This window comes from Nicotiana sylvestris, chromosome 4 (genome assembly GCF_000393655.2).
Source record: "Nicotiana sylvestris chromosome 4, ASM39365v2, whole genome shotgun sequence".
NCBI lineage: Eukaryota > Viridiplantae > Streptophyta > Magnoliopsida > Solanales > Solanaceae > Nicotiana > Nicotiana sylvestris.
The window spans coordinates 69,672,070-69,693,251 of NC_091060.1; the positions used below are offsets into that span (position 1 = coordinate 69,672,070).

The 21,182-nt window shown below is 40.3% G+C and overlaps 1 protein-coding gene across 1 annotated transcript; it reads left to right on the plus strand.

The window, feature by feature from the left end:
• Positions 1 to 17,881: 17,881 nt before the first annotated feature.
• Positions 17,882 to 20,846, plus strand: LOC104240115 (probable lipid phosphate phosphatase 4). Its single transcript, XM_009794896.2, has 8 exons — positions 17,882 to 18,087; positions 18,529 to 18,763; positions 19,137 to 19,224; positions 19,317 to 19,426; positions 19,780 to 19,870; positions 19,972 to 20,160; positions 20,275 to 20,334; positions 20,445 to 20,846. The coding sequence occupies exons 1-8, from the start codon at positions 18,080 to 18,082 to the stop codon at positions 20,522 to 20,524; spliced, it is 861 nt and encodes a 286-aa protein (XP_009793198.1). The 5' UTR covers positions 17,882 to 18,079; the 3' UTR covers positions 20,525 to 20,846.
• The last annotated feature ends 336 nt before the right edge of the window (positions 20,847 to 21,182 follow it).

The following is a 21,182-nucleotide window of genomic DNA, read 5'->3' on the forward strand; positions in this document are numbered from 1 at the left end:
AAAAATCGGCTATTTAAATAATAGCCCAATTACTTTTCAATTTTAGCCTAAATCTGACCCCAAATTAAACCCAATTTCCCCGGCCCAATTCTCATTCAAACCCGACCCCTAACCCAATTAAACGACCCAACCCGGATTCCCCACCTACCCTCTTTAATCTAGGTTGTTGGTCGTTCAGATCAACGGCCAATATTCGCCCTTTCCATTTTTAACCTTAAACGACCCCTAAACCTACCTCATTCTTCACCAAATGCCGTCTTTGAATCCTTCTCTCAATTATCTCTGAAACCTCACACGAACCCTAGCCGCCGCCATCTAATCCCATTCTAATCCACCTCAACCCTTGCCTAATCCATGGCCTCTCATGGCCATTGGAGATGTGTATCAGCTTCCTATGGCTCCTAGGTATTTATTTCTATGGTTTCATGGCCAGACCTCGAAGGGATCTGGTCCAGTCCTTCCTCGACTTCTGTTCATGGCCTTTCTCCGGCCATCCACGACCTTTCTCCGGTCATTCATGACCTTTCAAGGCAGATGCTTGACCTTCCTGGTTAGATCGATAACTTTCAAGGTCTTTCTCATCTTTTCTGGGTTTTCTGAAAACCTAATCTTTAAGATCTTTCAATTTTCATATCTATCTTAGATATATGCTTACTACGAACTTCTTAAGTGTTGTCGTAAAGGTTTCTCGATTTTCTTTCAAAACAACTCTTCATTTTTCAACGATTAGGGTTTTCCTTTAAGTTCTTTAAAGATCTTGTCTCTGATTTTAATGTTGTTCGTGATTTTTCTATGTTTAAAACGACTTGCTCACATTGTTCTTCTATCTACTTCAGCATGTTAAAAACCCAAGTTCTTTTTTTATCCAAGTTCTGAAAGTGTTTGCCTAAACGTGTGCTTATTTTAAGTTCTTTGTTTCTGACTATCTTCTCCTTATTTGACTTATCTGATTTGAGTTCTTTTCATCTCTTAAACTTGCCTACTGTTGAAGCCCTAATTTCTTAAAAGGGGTTTTTTCTCACTAATTACTATTGTGAGACCTTTACTTGTTTCTGATTTATCTTACCTGATACTATGTTCTTATTCACTATTGATTCTATGTAACTACTTGACCTACTTGACTACTAAGCTTCGAATATTTTTTTTACTAATGAATCCTAGCTTATTTCTTCCATTACTGTATGTTTGTGTTATCTCTTTTGTCAATATGCTTGGCCTCGCATGTCTGATGCTTCTGTTCACTCTACTTATATACTGAAATGCAGAATCATGTTTCTTTCGTGATTGATCTTGATCTTGGGCCTGATTGCAAAAGCTTTTCTTTTATGAACCCTTATTCACTCGCCTGTTTAAAATTAATTGATTCCTTTCCCTTTACTGTGATGTTTTACCTTGCTGAATCCTTTCCCAAAATAAGCATATTTTGTACTTAGACTTGATTGTTTACTTCATGCTTTTACTGCCCCTTATATGGCAATAATCAATCTATCCCCAAACTGATTTCTTTTTTTAATTAAGCCTGCTACTACCCTTTAAACAGTGATTCCTTAAATAAAGGGAATCACTTGTTTTAATTGATTCTAACTTGTGATTGTTTCCATGTTTGTGTTAAGACTTTACTTATTACCTTACTTTTCACTCGTTTTCAAAAACTATAAATACCCACCTCATCTTCTTCAAAGACACGAAAAAAAATTGAGTTCAGAACACACACTTACACTAAAAACTTTCTCTCTTTTCTCTGCTACTACTTGTGCTACTACTTTGTCTAGCTGGCTGAAAGCCAAGGCTAGACTGTGGAATCTTGTTTATTTCTTTCTTTCTGCACTTACTTCTCTACTGGTATGTCCTAGTTAATTTTCAAGCATCAACAACAACATGTTTTCTTTAGCTGTTTCAGTTTCTTTCACTCTTGCCTGCTTCTACTCATGTTTAGGTAGTCAAGTTACATTACTAGCATGCTGTAATATGCTCCCTCCCCTTTTTAATTAATGTTTCCTTATGTATATACTCTGTCAGTCACTTGTTATGTGTTTGCTGACTTATGAATCCCTAACCCCATATCCCCTCTATGTGTTTGTGTTCTCTGGCTAGTTTGTGGGCATGTCAGTATCAAATATTTTTGTGCATGACCCAAACCTGACCCTTTCTGGGGTCACATGCTCTATACAATGTACTCTCAAAACCCCTTTGACTCCTTTGTGTAACTACTGATTCTATGTAGTTTGAGATTTTCTACTAGTGTTTTCAAATCACCCTTACTACTTACTATTTCCAACCCAGTTTTAAATAAATCTCTTTCAACTATGTTCTGCACTTCCACTATATTCTTAGAACCTAGATTCTACCCCTCTTGTGTGAGCCTTACCTTGGGACCCTTGAGCTCCCTCTAAACTTGGACACATAAGAGCTGGCCTTTCCACACTGCACTCATTTCTGTCTGGTTATGCAAACCTGGGTGTAAGCACTGCTCGGGGTCCCTTGAGACCCTTAAGGAACTTTGACACACCCAGGTGTGAGAAAGGCTTTGAACATCATTGGCATTTGAGGTAGTTTTTTCCATAACTCAGAGATGAAGTCAAAAATCAGGCTTCTTATTGTTGTAACTTCTTATTTTGCACTTTTCTGATGTAATTCAGTCATTTTGGTCTGTAATAAATTGTAACAAATATTGGGGTTGGCTAGCGAAAAGGGATGGGGTGATTATGCATGCTTCAGCTATTAGAAGGGTAGATAACATGCTTATAGGATCTGTTTAATAAATTCTGCATATTTTACTTCCACACTTAGATAACATGCCTATAGGATCTGTTTAATAAATTCTGCATGTTTTACTTCTAACACTTAGATAGCATGACTATAGTTTCTGTTTAATAAATTCTGCATGTTTTACTTCCACACTTAGATAACATACGTATAGGATCTGTTTAATAAATCCTGCATGTTTTACTTTCACACTTAGACACCATGCCTATATGACCCAAGTCAGCCTTTAATATTTAGATACCATGCTTGTACGAATTAAAATCAGCTATAATAGAAATCATGTCTATAGGATCTAAAACCAGTTTAGTCAAAAAAATCAGTTTGACTCGTACTATTCTGAATCAGTTTAATCAACCTATTCCTTTTATTTATACGGTTTAGAAAGCATGCTTATAGGATTCAAATCACCTGTTTAAAAATTAACCGCTGCTCTGTGCACTCCTAATCAGTAATAGATATCATGCTCATAGGACATCACCAATACACACTTAGGCAAGCCTTAGGTAATAATGATAAAACTGAATCTTCCTTTGTTAATTAGCAACTACTACAACCAGCAGGCAGGCCTAATTCAAACTTCTTATCTGAGTTATGTATTAAATTGGTCTGCTTCAACAATTAAAACATCCTGCCTTAGTACTTTAAATTCTGACCCTAATTGTGTTTAAGTCATGATATTTATGTGCATTGTCTGTGGTGGTATATATTAGCCTCTTAATTGATTATATGTTTCCACTAATATGCAGTCCTACATGTTTTGTATGTCGCCTTAGCCTTTTTACCTTTAAAATCCAAGAGTCAACCTAAAATCCTCCCTCTTATAGGAATAGTAGTCCTAAATTCCTCCGGGACTGATAGGAATGGGACGGGTAATAGCATGCAATAGATATCGAGCCTTGGAGAAGTGTCAATAAGGAGCGAAACATTTCGAAGGCTGCAATTTATTACTTCAACTTTGGCTCATGGAGCATCTCCAAAGGGGAGAATACCGACAAGAGATTCAGCGAAGGGACTGGGATGATCACATCGTTTTCCATTATCCAAAGCGAATGAATTACATCCCTGATATGTTCACTCAACCGGAGGATGCCAAAGGATGGGTTGAGCTATTTGATAATCTGGCGGAAGAATAGGTTCAACGAATGTTCGAGTAGTGTCCGACCGAGTAATTCATCACCCGATCCAGAGATGCACCTTTTTTGATACTGATTGGTCTGAGGGACATATCCTAATGTCCCTCTCCGAGTTATGAGAAAAGTTGGTAGGAAGCAAGTTATACCCAGGGTCGACAAGATGAGTCATTTCCGGGCTGACTTCCAGAATGATGATAGTCCTTACAAGTGCCAAGCTCAGCATATGTGGCACTGCAAGATAATAATGGGGAGAGATACCATCGAGCCAGATAGGTATCATGCTGGTTGTGCTCCTTTCTACTTTGGTTGGTTGGAAGACAATCATGATGGTCTAGGCCAGCCAGGGTTTGCTCGAGGTCACAGGATTATAGATGAAAGGGTCGAGGCATAGGTCAAATACAACCAACTGCGTAAAAGGATCCGGGAGTACGAAAGCAAACACCGCAAGATACAAGAGTCCAACTAGAAGCTGATTGAGGAATGGAAGGACATGGTTGTCAGTGCCAACAAGCGACTAGGATACTTGGAGCGAGGCATAGTGGAATCGAAGAGAAAGTTTCTCAAAAGGGTTGAAGATTGTCAAAATGCTAAAGGAACCGAAGGAGGACACCTAGCCAAAGCATACCTGTTGCTGGGACATTGCGAGTTGGGGAAGCTTTTCGACAGAGCCAAGGATGACGAATCTAGGGAAGGTCCTTCTGGGACCAAGTAAATATGAGTTTATCTTTTCGCTTTATAAATGTAATAAGGCCAATGGTCATTAGTGACTTTTTTATTTCCTGTTTATTTAGTGTCAATTTGGGATTCGTCTATTTTTTATCAATAAAATGAGGCACTTAGCATCCTAAGTTCTCCAAATCAATTTATCGCTAGGTTTACCTTGGGCACAAAGAGGTCCCCAAATTAGGACACGATTTACATTCCTGCACTATGTGTTTAAATATTGCAATACATTTTATAATCCTCACTGACTTGATTACCTTTTTTTTTTATTTTTTTTATTATTCCCCTCCCCAAAGGTTAGTTCGTGCACTCTGACAACATCATCCTATTCCATGAGATCCAGGGGCCCTCCACCTACTCCTCCTCTTAGTACTGTCAAAAACAAGAACAAAGGCAAGATGGAAGATTTGAACAACGTCAGAAAGGAGAATCCAACTGAACGGGTAGAGGCCACTAATGGCCATGGTACTCAGGTTCATCAGGAGAATGTATCCCAACTTGAACAAAAGCTGTTGAAATTCCAAGAAGAACTCGATCAGGTTCGGAATCTAGAAAGCTTGCCATTTTCCCTCAGCATCCCAGATATCAATTTCTCCAATACTCAAAACCCTACGCCGCCTCAAAACATCCCAAAGCAACAGAATCATCCCGCTCTTCACCATCACACTATTCCACCAAAGACCCAATGTAATACCTGCCATACCCCAAACAATACTCCGCTACTCATCCTCGAACCCCAAACTCCACAAACGACCACTTTCACACCCACCATAACACCCCTATCTACGTGGAGACCACGCCACACTCCACCCAACCTATCTCAAGCACACCCAAGTCTGATAAAAATGATTTGCTTATCAGGAACCTGGCTGAGGAACTTAAGAAATTGACTAGCCCGATTCAAGGCGTAGAATGAAGCAAGGGAATTGAGGGGATGAACTATGAGGATTTATGTATACAGCCTGATGTCGAACTACCCGAGGGGTACAAACCTCTGAAGTTCAAAATGTCTGACGGTACAGGTGATCCAAGGGTCCATTTGAGGAAATACTACGACAAGCTGGTTGGAGTAGGGAAAGATGAGAGAATCTACATGAAGCTGTTCATGAAGAGTTTGAAAGGAGATGCGTTGTCCTGGTACATCAGCCAAGATCCAAAGAAGTGGTTAAGATGGGTAAGCATGGTGTCCGACTTTATGGACAGGTTCAGGTTTAACACAGAGAATGCGCCAGATGTGTTCTATATTCAGAATCTAAAGAAGAAGCCTACAAAAATATTTTGCGAGTATGGTACTCGCTGGAGGTCCGAAGCTGCCAAGGTCAGACCTGCCTTAGAGGAGGAACAGATGAACAAATTCTTTGTCCGGGCTTAGGACCCGTAGTATTATGAACGACTAATAATGATTGAGAACCACAAATTTTTCGACATTATCAAACTGGGTGAAAGAATTGAAGAGGGTATCAAAAGCGGTATGGTTACAAACTTCGAGGACTTGCAAGCTACAGATAAGGCTTTACAGTCCGGTGGTGTGTCCAAGAAAAGGGACATAGGGGCTGTGATGGTTGCACAAAGGACCAAATCTCCACACAAATACCAAACTTACCTAACACCTCCACTCACATATCAGCCAACCCAAAGTTACCAAGCACTTTCACCCTTATACCAAGCCCCACCACCAATTTATCAATCACATACACCTCCTACATATCAGCCTACTTCACCCAAATACTCCCAACCCGCTCATGTGTACCAAACCTATAATGCTCAACCATCCCACTATCAATCACCTCCTACACGCCAAAACTTCCTTAGACCCTGACCTAACTTTGATCACAGACCTCCAAAATAATATAAGGCCATTGTTGAACCAATTGACCAGTTGTACGAGAGACTCAAAGCTGCTGGTTACGTCACCCCCATCCCTGTTGCAACCCCTGAGAACCCTTCTTAGTGGGTTAACCCAAACAAATCCTGTGCATACCACTCCGGCATAAAAGGGCACACCATCGATGAATGTCGTTCCTTGAAAGACAAGATCCAGTCTTTAATTGATAACAAAATTATTGTGGCAAAGGAACCCACTCCAAATCTCTGCAACAACCCTCTTCCAGATCATAAGGGTAGAGGTATCCACATGATTGAAAAAGAAGATGATTGGGATACCGAGGGATCAATCGGGTTGATCACAGAAGGCGATGACCCAAAGAAGCCAATAGTTACTCTTAATCCAATCATAGTCCAGATTCAATCATCTAAGGATGCTAAGGTAAACTTGTCTGTGCCACTCGAATTTGAAGCAATATCGTCCACAAAAACACCAGCACCTATTGAGGTTGAATTCGTGTCTCCGGCAAATGCACCTGCACCATTTGAGGTTGCAGTTTTACCACCCAAGGCACATGCTCCGTTCGGAGTAAGGATAGCCACACCGATCCCAATGGCAATGTCGACCATGACACCATTCCATACAAAGGTTGTACCTTGGGATTATACAGCCGAGGCAACAAGGAAAGTCAAGGTCAGGTTCGAACAGACCGTTGCAGCATAGGGTAAGATGAGAACTGGTAGAGTCGATACCCCTAAACATCTAGCTGAGTCTAGCAATCAGGCCTCCAATCGGCCACCCATTATTGAGACGGGTCCAGACAATCTTTGGAGAAAGATACAGGCCAAGGAATACTCGGTCATCGACCAGTTGAACAAAACACCAACGCAAATCTCTATTCGTGCTTTGCTACAAAATTCTGAGGTACACAAGAATGCTCTATTAAGGGTACTAAGTGAAGCATACGTGCCAAGCAACATCATCGGCGGGGAAATGGCTAACATGGTAGGACAAGTGCTGGAGAGCCATAAGATCACCTTTCATGAGGACGAGCTGCCACCTAAAGGGTTCGGGCACAACAAGGCGTTGCACATCACTGTGCAATGCGAAGACTATTTTATCACCAGAATCCTGATCGATGGAGGTTCCAGTCTCAACATTTGTCCACTAGTAACACTCAAGAGGTCGGGTAAGGGACTACACGAGATAAAATATGGAGCTATCAATGTGAAAGCCTTCGATGGTTCCCAGAGATCCACCATTGGTGAGATTGTCCTATGCTTGCAAATGGGACCAACATGGTTCGATGTCGATTTCCAGGTGATAAACATGCCAGCATCTTACAATCTGTTATTGTGGTGGCCAAGGATTCATGCTGCTGGGGCTGTAGCATCAACACTGCATCAGGCAGTAAAATTCGAATGGAATCACCAAGAGGTGATCATTCACGGCGACGGTAGCAACCCTATATACAGTCGCCAGACCATTCCGGCAATCGGAGGAAGAAGGAAGCTAGGTGGAAAGACTAACCACCACATTGAATGGGTAAATGTTGTTGACAAAGATAAATGGTGGGATAACAAAATCGAGAGTATACTGAATTAGAGTGGGTACGAAACTGGCAAGGGGCTCGGTAAAAACCTCCAAGGAATCCCTAAGCCCATAAAACTCAAGAAGCATGGCACTACTTTCGGTCTAGGATATGATTGCACCTGGGAAGAATTCAACAACTGGTCGCCACCATGGTGCGGTCCTTTCTATCCACTGGAGTATCCAATACCGCATTTGGAGCAGACTTTCTAACAGGCCGACATTGTTTATGGGTCAGACGAAGAAGAAGCACTGGCAGCGGTGAAGAACTTGTTCCTAGAGGACAATGACATGGACTGTTGTGTTATTCTCGATGAGAAGGGGGAGGAAGGCCCTTCCATACAGGCTGTGAGCAGAGGGGCACACCTTAATAACTGGACCATCAGGACAACCAGCGCCCGACGATCCTCGGGGTAGCAAGGCTAAAACAAGCATCATGCACTATTTTTATTTTACTAAATGATTTTTTTTTCACATTTTTCAATTCCCGCAATAAGATCTTCAATGTTCAAAACAGTTATGCAATTTATCAAAGCATTCTGACTTTTCTTATGAATAAACACTCATTATTATTTTCTCTCATTACTTTACTTATACAGCATTACTATTACTTATCTTAACGAATCAACGACTATGACATGCAATGAGACAGCGCAACAAACGGACATTGATTCAGAGGAAGATGATATACCTGATGAGATTGTTAAAGAAATTGAGAACTTTGAGAACAGACCTAAGTCCAACTTGGATGAGACAGAAATTGTTAACCTGGGAGATGCAAAAAACGTCAAGGAAACACGAATCAGCGTTCACTTATCGCCATCAGAAAAAAAGAATACACAGAATTTCTAAAGGAATATGAGGACATATTTTCCTGGTCGTATGACGACATGACTGGTCTGAGTACATCTATTGTGGCTCATAAACTGCCAACCGATCCGACATGTCCGCCGGTAAAGCAAAAGCTCAGAAAGTTCAAGCCTGATATGAGTTTGAAAATCAAGGAAGAAGTCACTAAGCAAGTCAAAGCTAAGGTTCTCAGGGTAGTAGAATACCCGACATGGTTAGCCAACATTGTGTTAGTGCCAAAGAAGGACGAAAAGGTCAGAGTCTGCGTCGACTACCGGAATCTCAATCGGGCTACTCTGAAAGACAATTTCCCTTTGCCAAACATACACATCCAGATTGACAATTGCGCCAAGCATGAGCTGCAGTCACTTATAGATTGCTTCGCTGGTTATCATCAGATCTGGATGGATGAAGAAGATGCTAAGAAAATGGCTTTCATTATGCCGTGGGAATGTACTATTACAAGATGATGCCATTCGGCCTGAAGAATGTAGGGGCCACCTACATGAGGGCCATGACTACCATTTTCCATGATATGATACACAAGGAGATTGAGGTGTATGTAGATGATGTCATCGTCAAGTCCAAGAAGGCCACTGATCACATGAAATATTTGAGAAAGTTCTTCAATAGATTGCGAAGGTACAACCTGAAACTGAACCCCGCAAAGTGCATATTTGGGGTTCCTGCTAGGAAATTGCTTGGGTTTATTGTGAGCCGCCGAGGGATTGAGCTGGATCCGTCGAAAGTCAAAGCTATTCAAGAACTACCACCGCCAAAGAACAAGAAGGATGTGATGAGTTTCTTAGGGAGACTCAACTACATCAGCCTATTCATAGCATAATCTACAGTTATTTGTGAGCCAATCTTTAAGATGTTGAAGAAGGACGCCGCTACCAAATGGACCGATGACTACCAAAAAGCCTTCGATAGAATCAAGGAATACCTGTCAACACCACCAGTCTTGGTCCCGCCTGAGCCAGGTAGATCCCTATTACTCTACCTTGTAGTATTGGATGGAGCTTTTGGTTGTGTTCTAGGGTAGCATGATGAAACGGGGAGGAAAGAGCAGGCCATTTATTACCTCAGTAAGAAGTTTACCCCGTACGAGGCCTAGTATTCTCTATTAGAGCGCACCTGTTGTGCTTTGACTTGGGTATCCCAAAACTAAGACATTACTTCTGTGCCTATACTACGTATCTCATATCAAGGATAGATCCTTTGAAGTACATCTTTCGGAATCCCATGCCCACCGGCAAGTCGGCCAAGTGGAAAATCCTGTTGAGTGAGTTTGACATTGTCTACGTAACTAAGAAAGCAATCAAGGGACAGGCACTGGCAGACCACCTTGCTAAAAACCCCATGGATGGAGGATACGAACCCCTGAAAATGTATTTTCCTGATGAAGAGGTATCATTCATAGGAGAAGACATTGCAGAATCCTATGACGGTTGGAGAATATTCTTCGATGGAGCAACAAACTTCAAATGAGTTGGCATAGGAGCAGTCCTAGTGTCAGAAACCGGTCAGCATTATCCGGTGTCTGCCAAACTCAGATTCCTCTACACCAACAATATGGCCGAGTATGAAGCCTACATCCTAGGACTCAAAATGGCCGTTGACATGAACGTTCAAGAGCTGCTAGTGATTGGAGATTCAGACTTACTTATACATCAGGTGCGAGAAGAATGGGCAACCAAGAACTCCAAGATACTCCCATATTTGTATCATATACAGGAATTGAGAAAGAGATTCACAAAGACGGAGTTCCAACATGTTCCCAGAGTTTAGAATGAGTTCGCTGATACATTAGCTACCCTGTCATCTATGATACAACATCCAGACAATAATTTCATTGATCTCATTCTAGTAAAGATCCATCATTAGCCAGCTTACTATGCCCATGTTGAAGAAGAAGCAGACGAAAAGCCCTGGTTTCATGATATCAATGGATATTTGGCAAAAGGAGAGTACCCAGAGCTTGCAAATCCTACTCAGAAACGTACACTTCGGAGGTTGTCCAATAATTTCTTTCACAGCAGAGGAATCCTGTATAGGAGGACTCCCGATTTAGGACTATTAAGGTGTGTCGACGCAAAGGAAGCATCCAAGCTACTAGAGGAAATTCATGATGGGACCTGTGGTCCACATATGAACGGTTTTTGTCTTGGCAAAGAAGATACTCTGGGCTGGTTACTTTTGGATGACTATGGAAACAGACTGCATCCAGTACGTCTGGAAGTGCCACCGCTATCAGATATATGTGGACATGATAAAGGTACCTCCAAATGAGCTTAATGCAACAAGCTCACCGTGGTCGTTCGCCGCCTAGGGAATGGATGTTATTGGACCAATCGAGCCTGCCGCTTCCAGCGGGCACAGGTTTATCTTAGTAGCAATTGACTACTTCACCAAATAAGTCGAAGCGGCATCTTACAGAGCAGTAACTAAGAGAGTCATGGCAGACTTTGTCCACGACCGCATTATTTGTCGATTCGGGATTCTAGAGTCGATCATTACTGATAATGGCTCCAACCTCAACAGTGACTTGATGAAAGCTATGTGTGAAACCTTAAAGATCAAACACAAGAATTCCACAGCCTATAGGCCTCAGATAAATAGAGCTGTAGAGGCCGCCAACAATAATATCAAGAAGATATTGAGGAAAATGATAGAGAAGCATAAACAGTGGCACGAGAAGTTATAATTTGCTCTATTGGGGTATCGCACCACAGTTCGCACATCAACCGGGGCACCCCTATATGTTGGTTTATGGTACAGAGGCAGTCATTCCTGTCGAGGTAGAAATTCCTTCCTTGAGGATCATACAAGAAGCCGATCTCGACGACGCAGAGTGGGTGAAAAGTTGTTATGAGCAACTAGCCCTTATAGATGGAAAGAGAATGAATGCAGTTTGCCACCGGGGCAGCTGGTGTTAAAGAAAATTTTTCCGCATCAAAATGAAGCCAAAGGGAAGTTCTCTCCCAACCGGCAGGGTCCATACATGGTTCACTGGGTTCTGACAGGAAGAGCGCTCATACTTGCAAAAATGGACGGAGAAGTTTGGCCAAAGCCAATGAACTCAGATGCAGTCAAGCGTTACTATGTGTAACCTTTATGATTCCCTTATATGATGTAAATTGAACTATGCCTAACCTGATTCCTATTTAAGAGAGGATACGTAGGCAGCCCTATGGGTTCGGTCACAATTCAATAAAAATTTCATTTCCCCCCGCAATTGGAAACTAGGGCAGAATTTTAAAGAGGAGCCTCAAAATTCTGAAGTAATCTTAGCAAATCGCTGCACTAGCAACAGTAACAAATGTCAACCCATCAAACTGGGGTAGAATTTTGAGGACCACCCGTAAAATTCCGTATTAGGAGAGGTTACAATGTCCCGAACCACGTCACAGTTGTCGGTTCATCTGAAAAGCTATCTTAATTATATACTTATATCATATTTTGACGAAATCATGCATGTTTATTACTAAAATTGCTTTGTTTAGCAACGCTACCCCAACGATACATATAGTATCACTAGATCAAAGCCGAGCAGGTCAAGCAAAGCCAACAGGGATACGAACTAACCTCCCCCCCTACAAAACTCATGATTTTTCTTTAGATGCAGGCACTTGGATTGCGAAATCATCAAACATACTATACACTCATGGGACAAACATTATTCAGTAACATGACACTCCGAACTATTACACTTGCAAACGTTTGCTATCACAATACACCAATGATGCCATGTATGTCACAATGATCCCAGTAATCGCAACACCGCAATGTGGCAATAATCAATCTATCCCCAAACTGATTTCTTTCCTTAATTAAGCCTGCTACTACCCGTTAAACAGCGATTCCTTAATTAAAGGGAATCACTTGTATTAATTGATTATGACTTGTGATTGTTTCCATGTTTGTGTTAAGACTTTACTTATTACCTTACTTTTCACTCGTTTTCAAAAACTATAAATATCCATCCCCTCTTCTTTCAAAGGCACGAAAAAAAATTGAGTTCAGAACACACACTTACACTAAAAACTTTCTCTCTTTTTTCTGCTACTACTTGTGCTACTACTTTGTCTAGCCGGCTGAAAGCCAAGGCTAGATTGTGGAATCTAGCTTATTTCTTTCTTTTTGTACTTGCTTCTCTACTGGTATGTCCTAGTTAATTTTCAAGCATCCACAACAACATGTTTTCTTTAGTTGTTTCAGTTTCTTTCACTCTTGCCTGTTTCTGCTCCTGTTTATGCAGTCAAGTTTCATTACTAGTATGCTGTAATATGCTCCCTCCCCTTTTAAATTAATGTTTCCTTATGTATGTACTCTGTCAGTCACTTGTTATGTGTTTGCTGACTTATGAATCCCAAACCCCATATCCCCTCTATGTGTTTGTGTTCTCTGGCTGGTTTGTGGGCATGTCAGCATTAGATATTGTTGTGCATGACCCGAACCTGACCCTTTCTGGGGTCATATGCTTCATACAATGTACTCCCAAAACCCCATTGACCCCTTTGTGTAACTACTAATTCTGTGTAGTTTGAGTTTTACTACTACTGTTTTCAAATTACCCTTACTACTTACTATTTCCAACCCAGTTTTAAATAAATTTCTTTCAACTATGTTCTGTACTTCCACTATATTCTTAGAACCTGGGTTCTGCCCCTCTTGTGTGAGCCTTACCTTGGGATCCTTGAGCTCCCTCTAAACTTGGACACATAAGAGCTGGCCCTTCCACACTGCACTCATTTTTGTCTAGTTATGCAAACCTGGGTGTAAGCACTGCCCGGGGTCCCTTGAGACCCTTAGGAAATTTGACACACCCAGGTGTGAGAAAGGCTTTGAACATCATTGGCATTTGAGGTAGTTTATTCCATAACTTAGAGAGGAAGTCAAGAATCATGCTTCCTATGGTTGTAACTTCTTATTTTGCACTTTTCTAATGTAATTCAGTTATTTTGGTATGTAATAATTTGTAACAAATATTGGGGTTGGATAGTGAAAAGGGATGGGGTGATTATGCATGCTTCAGCTATTAGAAGGGTAGATAACATGCTTATAGGATCTATTTAATAAATTCTACATGTTTTACTTCCACACTTAGATAACATGTCTATAGGATCTGTTTAATAAATTCTGCATGTTTTACTTCCACACTTAGATAACATGCCTATAGGATCTGTTTAATAAATTTTGCATGTTTTACTTCCACACTTAAACACCATGCCTATAGGGCCCAAGTCAGTCTTTAATATTTAGATACCATGCTGGTAGGAATTAAAATCAGCTATAATAGAAATCATGTCTATAGGATCTAAAACCAGTTTAGTCAAAAAAATCAGTTTCACTCATACTGTTCTGAATCAGTTTAAGCAACCTACTCCTTTTATTTATACGGTTTAGAAAGCATGCCTATAGGATCCAAATCACCTATTTAAAAATTAATCACTGCTCTGATGTACTCCTAATCAGTAATAGATATTATGCTCATAGGACATCACCAATACACACTTAGGCAAGTCTTAGGTAATAATGATAAAACTGAATCCGCCTTTGTTAATTAGCAACTGCTACAACCAGCAGACAGGCCTGATTCAGACTTCTTATCTGAGTTATGTACTAAATTGGTCTGCTTCAACAATTAAAACATCCTGCCTTAGTACTTTAAATTCTGACCCTAATTGTGTTTAAGTCATGTTATTTATGTGCATTGTCTGTGGAGGTATATATAAGCCTCTTAATTGATTATATGTTTCCACTAATATGCAGTCCTATGTGTTTTATATGTCGCCTTAGCGTTTTTACCTTTAAAACCCAAGGGTCAACCTAAAATCCTCCCTATTGAATAGTAGTCCTAAATTCCTCCGGGACTGAGAGGAATGGGACGGGTAATAGCATGCAATAGAGGTCGAGACCAATCCGCGCTTTAATACCTTAACGGGGTGGGAAGGGTAGATATGATGACCGGTGCGCTAATACCACGTGTATCCCCTCTTATGAGGAGTGTCATACTGGGTATCACATTGATGTGATCTATATTATAAATAAACTGAGAAACTCCTTTTCAAAATTCGCATTTTAATAATTGTTTCAAACTCTTATGTATTCAAACTTAAATCCCCTACTATGTGAGCCTATTTTTGTCTGTCTGCTAATTGTACAAAATTCAAAAAAACTGTCTGGCCAGGAACCACATTTGTGGATCCTGAGGGTGTCTAACACCTTCACCTTAGGATAATTTCAAGTCCTTACCCTATCTTTGGTTATCAAACAAACTTAGAAATGAACCCTATATGTGTCCTAATGCACCTTAAATCATTAGGTGGCGACTCTTCAAATGCAAATCCAGTTCCCAAAAGGAATGAGTTGTCTTACCCCCAAAAATGTCATAAACTCGATTTTCCGATGCAAAAAGGGAAAAAGAGGGCGCGACAACTAGCATAAAAATAGATCACATATTTTTAGAGTTCCATTAACAAATTTAATTGTTATTACCATTTTCACGGTAAACATATTCTTCTTCTAAAGCTACTAGTCGTCCTCCTCCTTTGGTGGTGTGCCTTGCTGACTAGCATAAGCAAGTTCTCCCCTACACCATGGGGATTTGTGAGTGGCCAAGCTTCTTCCAGAAGTTCAAACCGGCTCTCCCCTCGACAGGTAATATCCTTCTTTTGGTCATTATCGTATTCGTAGTGGCTTATGTCATTGCATTTAATTCTTACGCTTTTTTTCTAGGTTCTGTCAGCGGGGCTACAAGAAGGAACAGGGCGCCCGTGCCCAAGTTTAGAAGGAGAAGGATTGCTATGTCATCCGCCTTCACCCCCATTTCGGCTGTTGTGCCTTCCGTCTCCGCCCCCATCTCAGTTGTTGTGCCTGCTCCTTCCTCGTTTACACTCATCGATGAAGATGATGAAGTCTCTCCTCATGATGGGGACTTGAGGCCCCACAAATGGAAGGTTGAGGACGTAGGATAGGGAGTTTATTTGGCCGTCAATTTAATAGAAGGTGAATTCACGTTTCGGGAGATAGCAAAAATACATATTGGAGATGATGTTGGGGCGACCAACGAGGCCCCATAACAAGAAAAGGCTGATGAAGGCGTGCCTTTATGCCCCGAGGAGGAGATGGTGATGGGGAGGACGCTTAGTGTCAGCTCCGTGCCTGCAGGGTAAGAAGAGGCCTCATCTTCCAGGCCGGCAGTAGATGTTTTCCAAGGCAACGAGGGCAGAGGAAAGGACGTTATCGATGAGGGCGATGAATCAGGTACCGACATGGACCCTGACGATCTCAGGAGGATTGATGAGGGGCTCACTTAGATCGAGGTAAGGATGGAGTAGGGCTCAAGGACCACCACGATTCTAATGGATCGTGATTTGCTGAGAAATACCGAGGAGGTGGTTCCCGTTCTCGGTCCCCGTTGCTCCGAGGATGAGCGTGAGACTCTCAATAAGTTAACCAATAGTACTTTGTCGAAGAACTTTGTCGGTCTGGCTCATAGAGTAAGTGTGGTTATTTATCATTCTTTTTCCTTCATCTTAACTTGTTTCCATATTTTAACTTTTGCCTTCCTTTTATTTGTAGACTGTTATTCTGGAAATTGAGAGTGCTCGGAGGGAGAAGAGGCAAAATATGCGAAGTTGAAGGTTAAGTACGAGGAGTACTGTGGGAAGTACCGGGACCTTCGGAGCCAACTTTGCAAGGAGGCGACATGTCGGCCTTGAGAGAAGAGCTGAAGAAGAACGACGAGGAGCTAATGGCGGCCGTGAAGAAATTCAGCATTCTCGAGGGAGCGTTGAGGAGAAAAGAGGAGGAGCTAGAGTTGGGTAAGGGCGTGGAGGCCCAATACCACGACCATCAGGATCAGCTGGTTCAACTGCGAAGCCAGTTGGACGTGTGCCAACTCGAGATCGACGCTATAAACTCACGTATAATTATGATAATTTTTAGCCCATACAACAAGAGCTGTGATTTAACTTCATTTTGTTCTCCTATAAAAATATTTATTGCGTTAACTGTAATTCGTACTGCTGGAAGTTGAATTCCAACTTGTAAAAAAAAAAGGGATCCAAAAGAGTATGATTGATTTTTTTTTACCACATTAGCCACACTCTTATATAGTCAATCTTAATAGTACGAAAATTCAGATACGAAAAGTGTCTAGAGGATATCAATTGTCAAAAGAAAAAGGAGGGCACTTCGAAAATAATCGAAGAAGGATTTCCTCACTCTTAGCGAGGATGAGTTCTTTATTAACTAGCCATAGTTGACCTGGCAAATATGTTTGCTAATTTTATATATCTACTTTAAATTATGAATATTAGTTTTAGTATTCTACTAAGTACTACTAGGGAATTTTGTTTTAAAAACTAAAAAAATTAATTACACTTAATATTTTCCTTAAAGGGTGTGTTTGGTTTGAAAGAAAATGTTTTCCTTCGAAAATATCATTTTGGAAAATTAGTAGTTTTGTTATTTATATTCTGGTATTTGGTTAGATATCATTTTTTTTAATAATAAATAATTTAAGCAAACACTATAAAAATAAAATGGTAAGAGCCGGGAGAGTGGTAGGCCGGGGTTTAGGGGTCGGGTTGGTGGTGGCAAGGGTAGGGGTGCCGGGGATGGCAGCGAGGGTTGGGGGGGAGGAAGGAGGTGGGATTGGGGGAGGTTTGTGGGTGGTGGGGAGTGGAGGGGTGAGGTGGGGAGGTTGAAAGAGAGTTATGAAAAATATTTTCTCTCATTTTGATAGGAAAGTTATTTTTCTCCAATTAGAGAAAATTGAGTTCATTAGAAAAAAAAAATCCAAATATTTAAACCAATCAAGGAAAAATTAAAAGATATTTTATTTCGTACCAAACACACCCTTAATGTATTGTCAAGATTTGGTTGGTTTGTCAAGTTATTGACGCTGAATACTTTTGTGTACAACAATTCGAGTTGCGTGTGACCCGTTGTTTTTATTAGAGGTGAAAATGAAATAAACGAGTGTCTTAATACACCAAAGAACATTTGTCCCTTCCAATTGCATGTGTTCCTGGAAAGGAAAAGCTCTCCAACCCAGGAATACATCGTCCTCTCCTTCTCTTGTCTATCTATTCAATTTGCATTTTTATTAAAAGGCAACTTCTAGCCTCTGAACTATCTCGTTCCGTCCTTCTCTTGAATTCTTCCGGCAACTCTACCTTGAATGAAAAGGTTCTCTTCCTACTCGTTTTTTACATACACACATTTTAATGATTTTCTAAGAAATTATCCTAGGTCTCGTCTTCCTAAGAAATTTACATCATTGTTATATGTTCTTTGTTACATTGACGATAGTCGTATCGAATGACTTTTGATGATTGTCTTTCATTCTTAATTTGTTGCCAGCTAGGAGACATTCATATTTTAATTAGTCTTAAAAGCCTTAACTGAATCTAGCCAATCTCTGATTATACATGCTGTTCATGCATAAACAGCATCCCTAAAACGATTTAAAGATTCCAATTTAAACATTTTTGGTGATTTTCCTTGATGATACAAAATGATAATTCAAGAAACTGTTGAATTTGGAATTTTCACAATGCCTCATTTTTTGAGCAACATTTATGTTATCCACTCATAACTTTCTTGTTCATGTTGATGATTTTGGAACAGAATAATACGGGTGAAGATGCCGGAAATAGAGTTTGGAGGGCACACGGTGAGATCCCATGGGGCTAAGGTGGCCAAAAAGCACAGATGTGACTGGTTGATTTTCTTTGTGCTTGTTGCAATGGATGGCTTCTTAAACTACATTCAGCCTTTCAATCGCTACACTAATGCAAAAATGTTAGAAGATCTGAAATTTCCCTTCAAAGAGCACGACACAATACCAATGTGGGCCGTTCCTGTACGTGTTTACTTTGGATTTAACTTATATATAATAATTGTGTGAATAATCTTTATACTGTCGGTGTATTTTGACCTGATTTAGCAAGTTGTCTGCCTTATTTTTCTGGTTATTAATCTCGCTTATTATGGATTATTACTTGTAGCTACCTTTAATGTGACCTGATAACATAGAAATGTTTTACACTGCCAATAGTGTATTGAAGTTAAACTGTACTACTGTTATGGCTTTAAAAGCTCAATAATTCCTTTACCTCCAATCGATTATACTCCCTCTTTTACAATCTTCTGCCTTGTGGTAGAAATGAGTATTTCATTTTATTTTTATTTTTTCTCCCTTACTGTTTTGATAATTTTAATTCCCACTATAACAGATCTTTGCAGTAGTTCTGCCATGCACAGTATTTCTCATTTACTATCACTACAGGAGGGATGTTTATGATCTGCATCATGCGATATTGGGTGAGCTTTCTTGATGTTTATAAGGAAAAAAGCAGTCTCTTATTGTTCTAGCTAATACTAAGAAATTGACCAGTTCGCTCTTGTAAGTGTAGGTGTCTTTTATTCTGTTCTAGTGGCTGCAGTAATCACCGATAGTATCAAAGATGCTGTAGGTCGACCACGTCCAAATTTCTACTATAGGTGCTTCCCTGATGGAGTTGAGGTATGTTCTCCTTTTTCATACTTTAGCATATTAATGTGGCTTGAAATGTTGATAATTTTTTTCACGGGGTCCAAATTATGAACTGAGAAATGTTTGTGGTACCACCTAAGTGAATATTATGTGAGGTCTGTGCTAGGAACAGAAAGTCAAGATTTCGTGAGATTGTATTGCCTTGCTTTCATCATAGTAGAACCTTATAAATCCTGTATAATTTTTCTTCTTTTACACTGTAGGATTGGTTGTGCGTCTTTTATTGCGAGATTGTCGTAACATAGCACTTAAATCCAAAAAGTTTGTTTTCAATATTTAAACGAATTTTACTTTAAAAGATACATTTCCCAATTCATGCGCAGGCTTTTCAAGCTAATGGGGATGTTAAGTGTCATGGAGACCCAAATATTGTGAAAGAAGGATATAAAAGCTTTCCCAGTGGACATACCTCATGTCAGTAGTTCTCCATTTTTTCCTCACAGTCTTCATTTTTCTTGTTCTTTTTCTAATTTCAGTTAATAATGGTTATTATGTTTTTGGTTAACAAAATATAGGGTCATTTGCTGGTCTTGCGTTCCTATCGTGGTACCTGTGCGGAAAAGTGAAGGCTTTTGACAGAAGAGGCCATGCTGCAAAACTCTGCATTGTTCTGCTTCCTTTACTGTTTGCTGCATTAGTCGGAATTTCTCGGGTTGATGACTATTGGCATCACTGGACAGATGTATTCACTGGATCCATTATAGGTTGGTTCAACTATCCTGTGCTTGTATGGATTCACTTAATCTTGTATATTGTGCCTTTCAATTGTCAAATTCTGGCTATGCTATTATGAGAATCTCATTGATATTTTGTTCCAGGAACCGTGGTTGCCTCTTTATGCTATCTGCTTTTCTTCCCATTCCCTCATGATATCAATGGTACATGCTAGTCTCCAACAACGGAATTCATCATTGTGATTCTCTTAGTTCAGTGTTAACAATGCTAGTTATTTTCTGATTCCTCTTTCTCTTTTTCCCTGCAAAACCAGGGTGGGCACCTCATGCATCTATTAAAATGAGAGAGAAAAATGGATTCCATTCTTCATCAGTAGAAATGGACACTGTGTAATGCAACAAGAATACAAGAGGGAACGCTCAGTCATCCAGGCGTGGACATGTAATGCAAGATCTGGAAATTGATGGAGATGGAAGGAGATTATTAAAAATTTCCAAAGCCTCGTCGAAATAGCAAAGATATCATTTAATCCTTTTGTCTTTTTCTTTTTGTTAAAATCTAGCTTATGGTGGCTCAGCCTGCACTCATACCTGTATATTTAGAAGAAAAGAGCTGTACAACGAGCGGACATGGTTCCTTGCCTCCTCATTTTCCATGGGGGTATGAACGTACAGGCTCCTGGCCTTACGAAAAATGGGATTTTTGTACATGTGCATCGATCTTCTCCTAGATTAGATGAAAGAGGATTCCTCCTGTATACAAATGTAAGATCACCTAAGGTATCTGTCAGGACTCAAATCTTACTAAGTCGTGATTGCATTTAACGCAACCGTTTAGGCGAACCAACCAACACAACTACGAGTCAAGATAAAGATCATCATATAATAATGAAATTAAAATGCAGAATTTAATACAAACTATCCTAAGAATTAGTGTCACAATGCGTGAGCTACTAAGAGTAGGAATACAACGGTGAAAAATACAACAACTCTTTGAAATCTACAAAACAGAGTTACTGTCACGATCCAAAATCGCAATCAAGAGGTCGTGA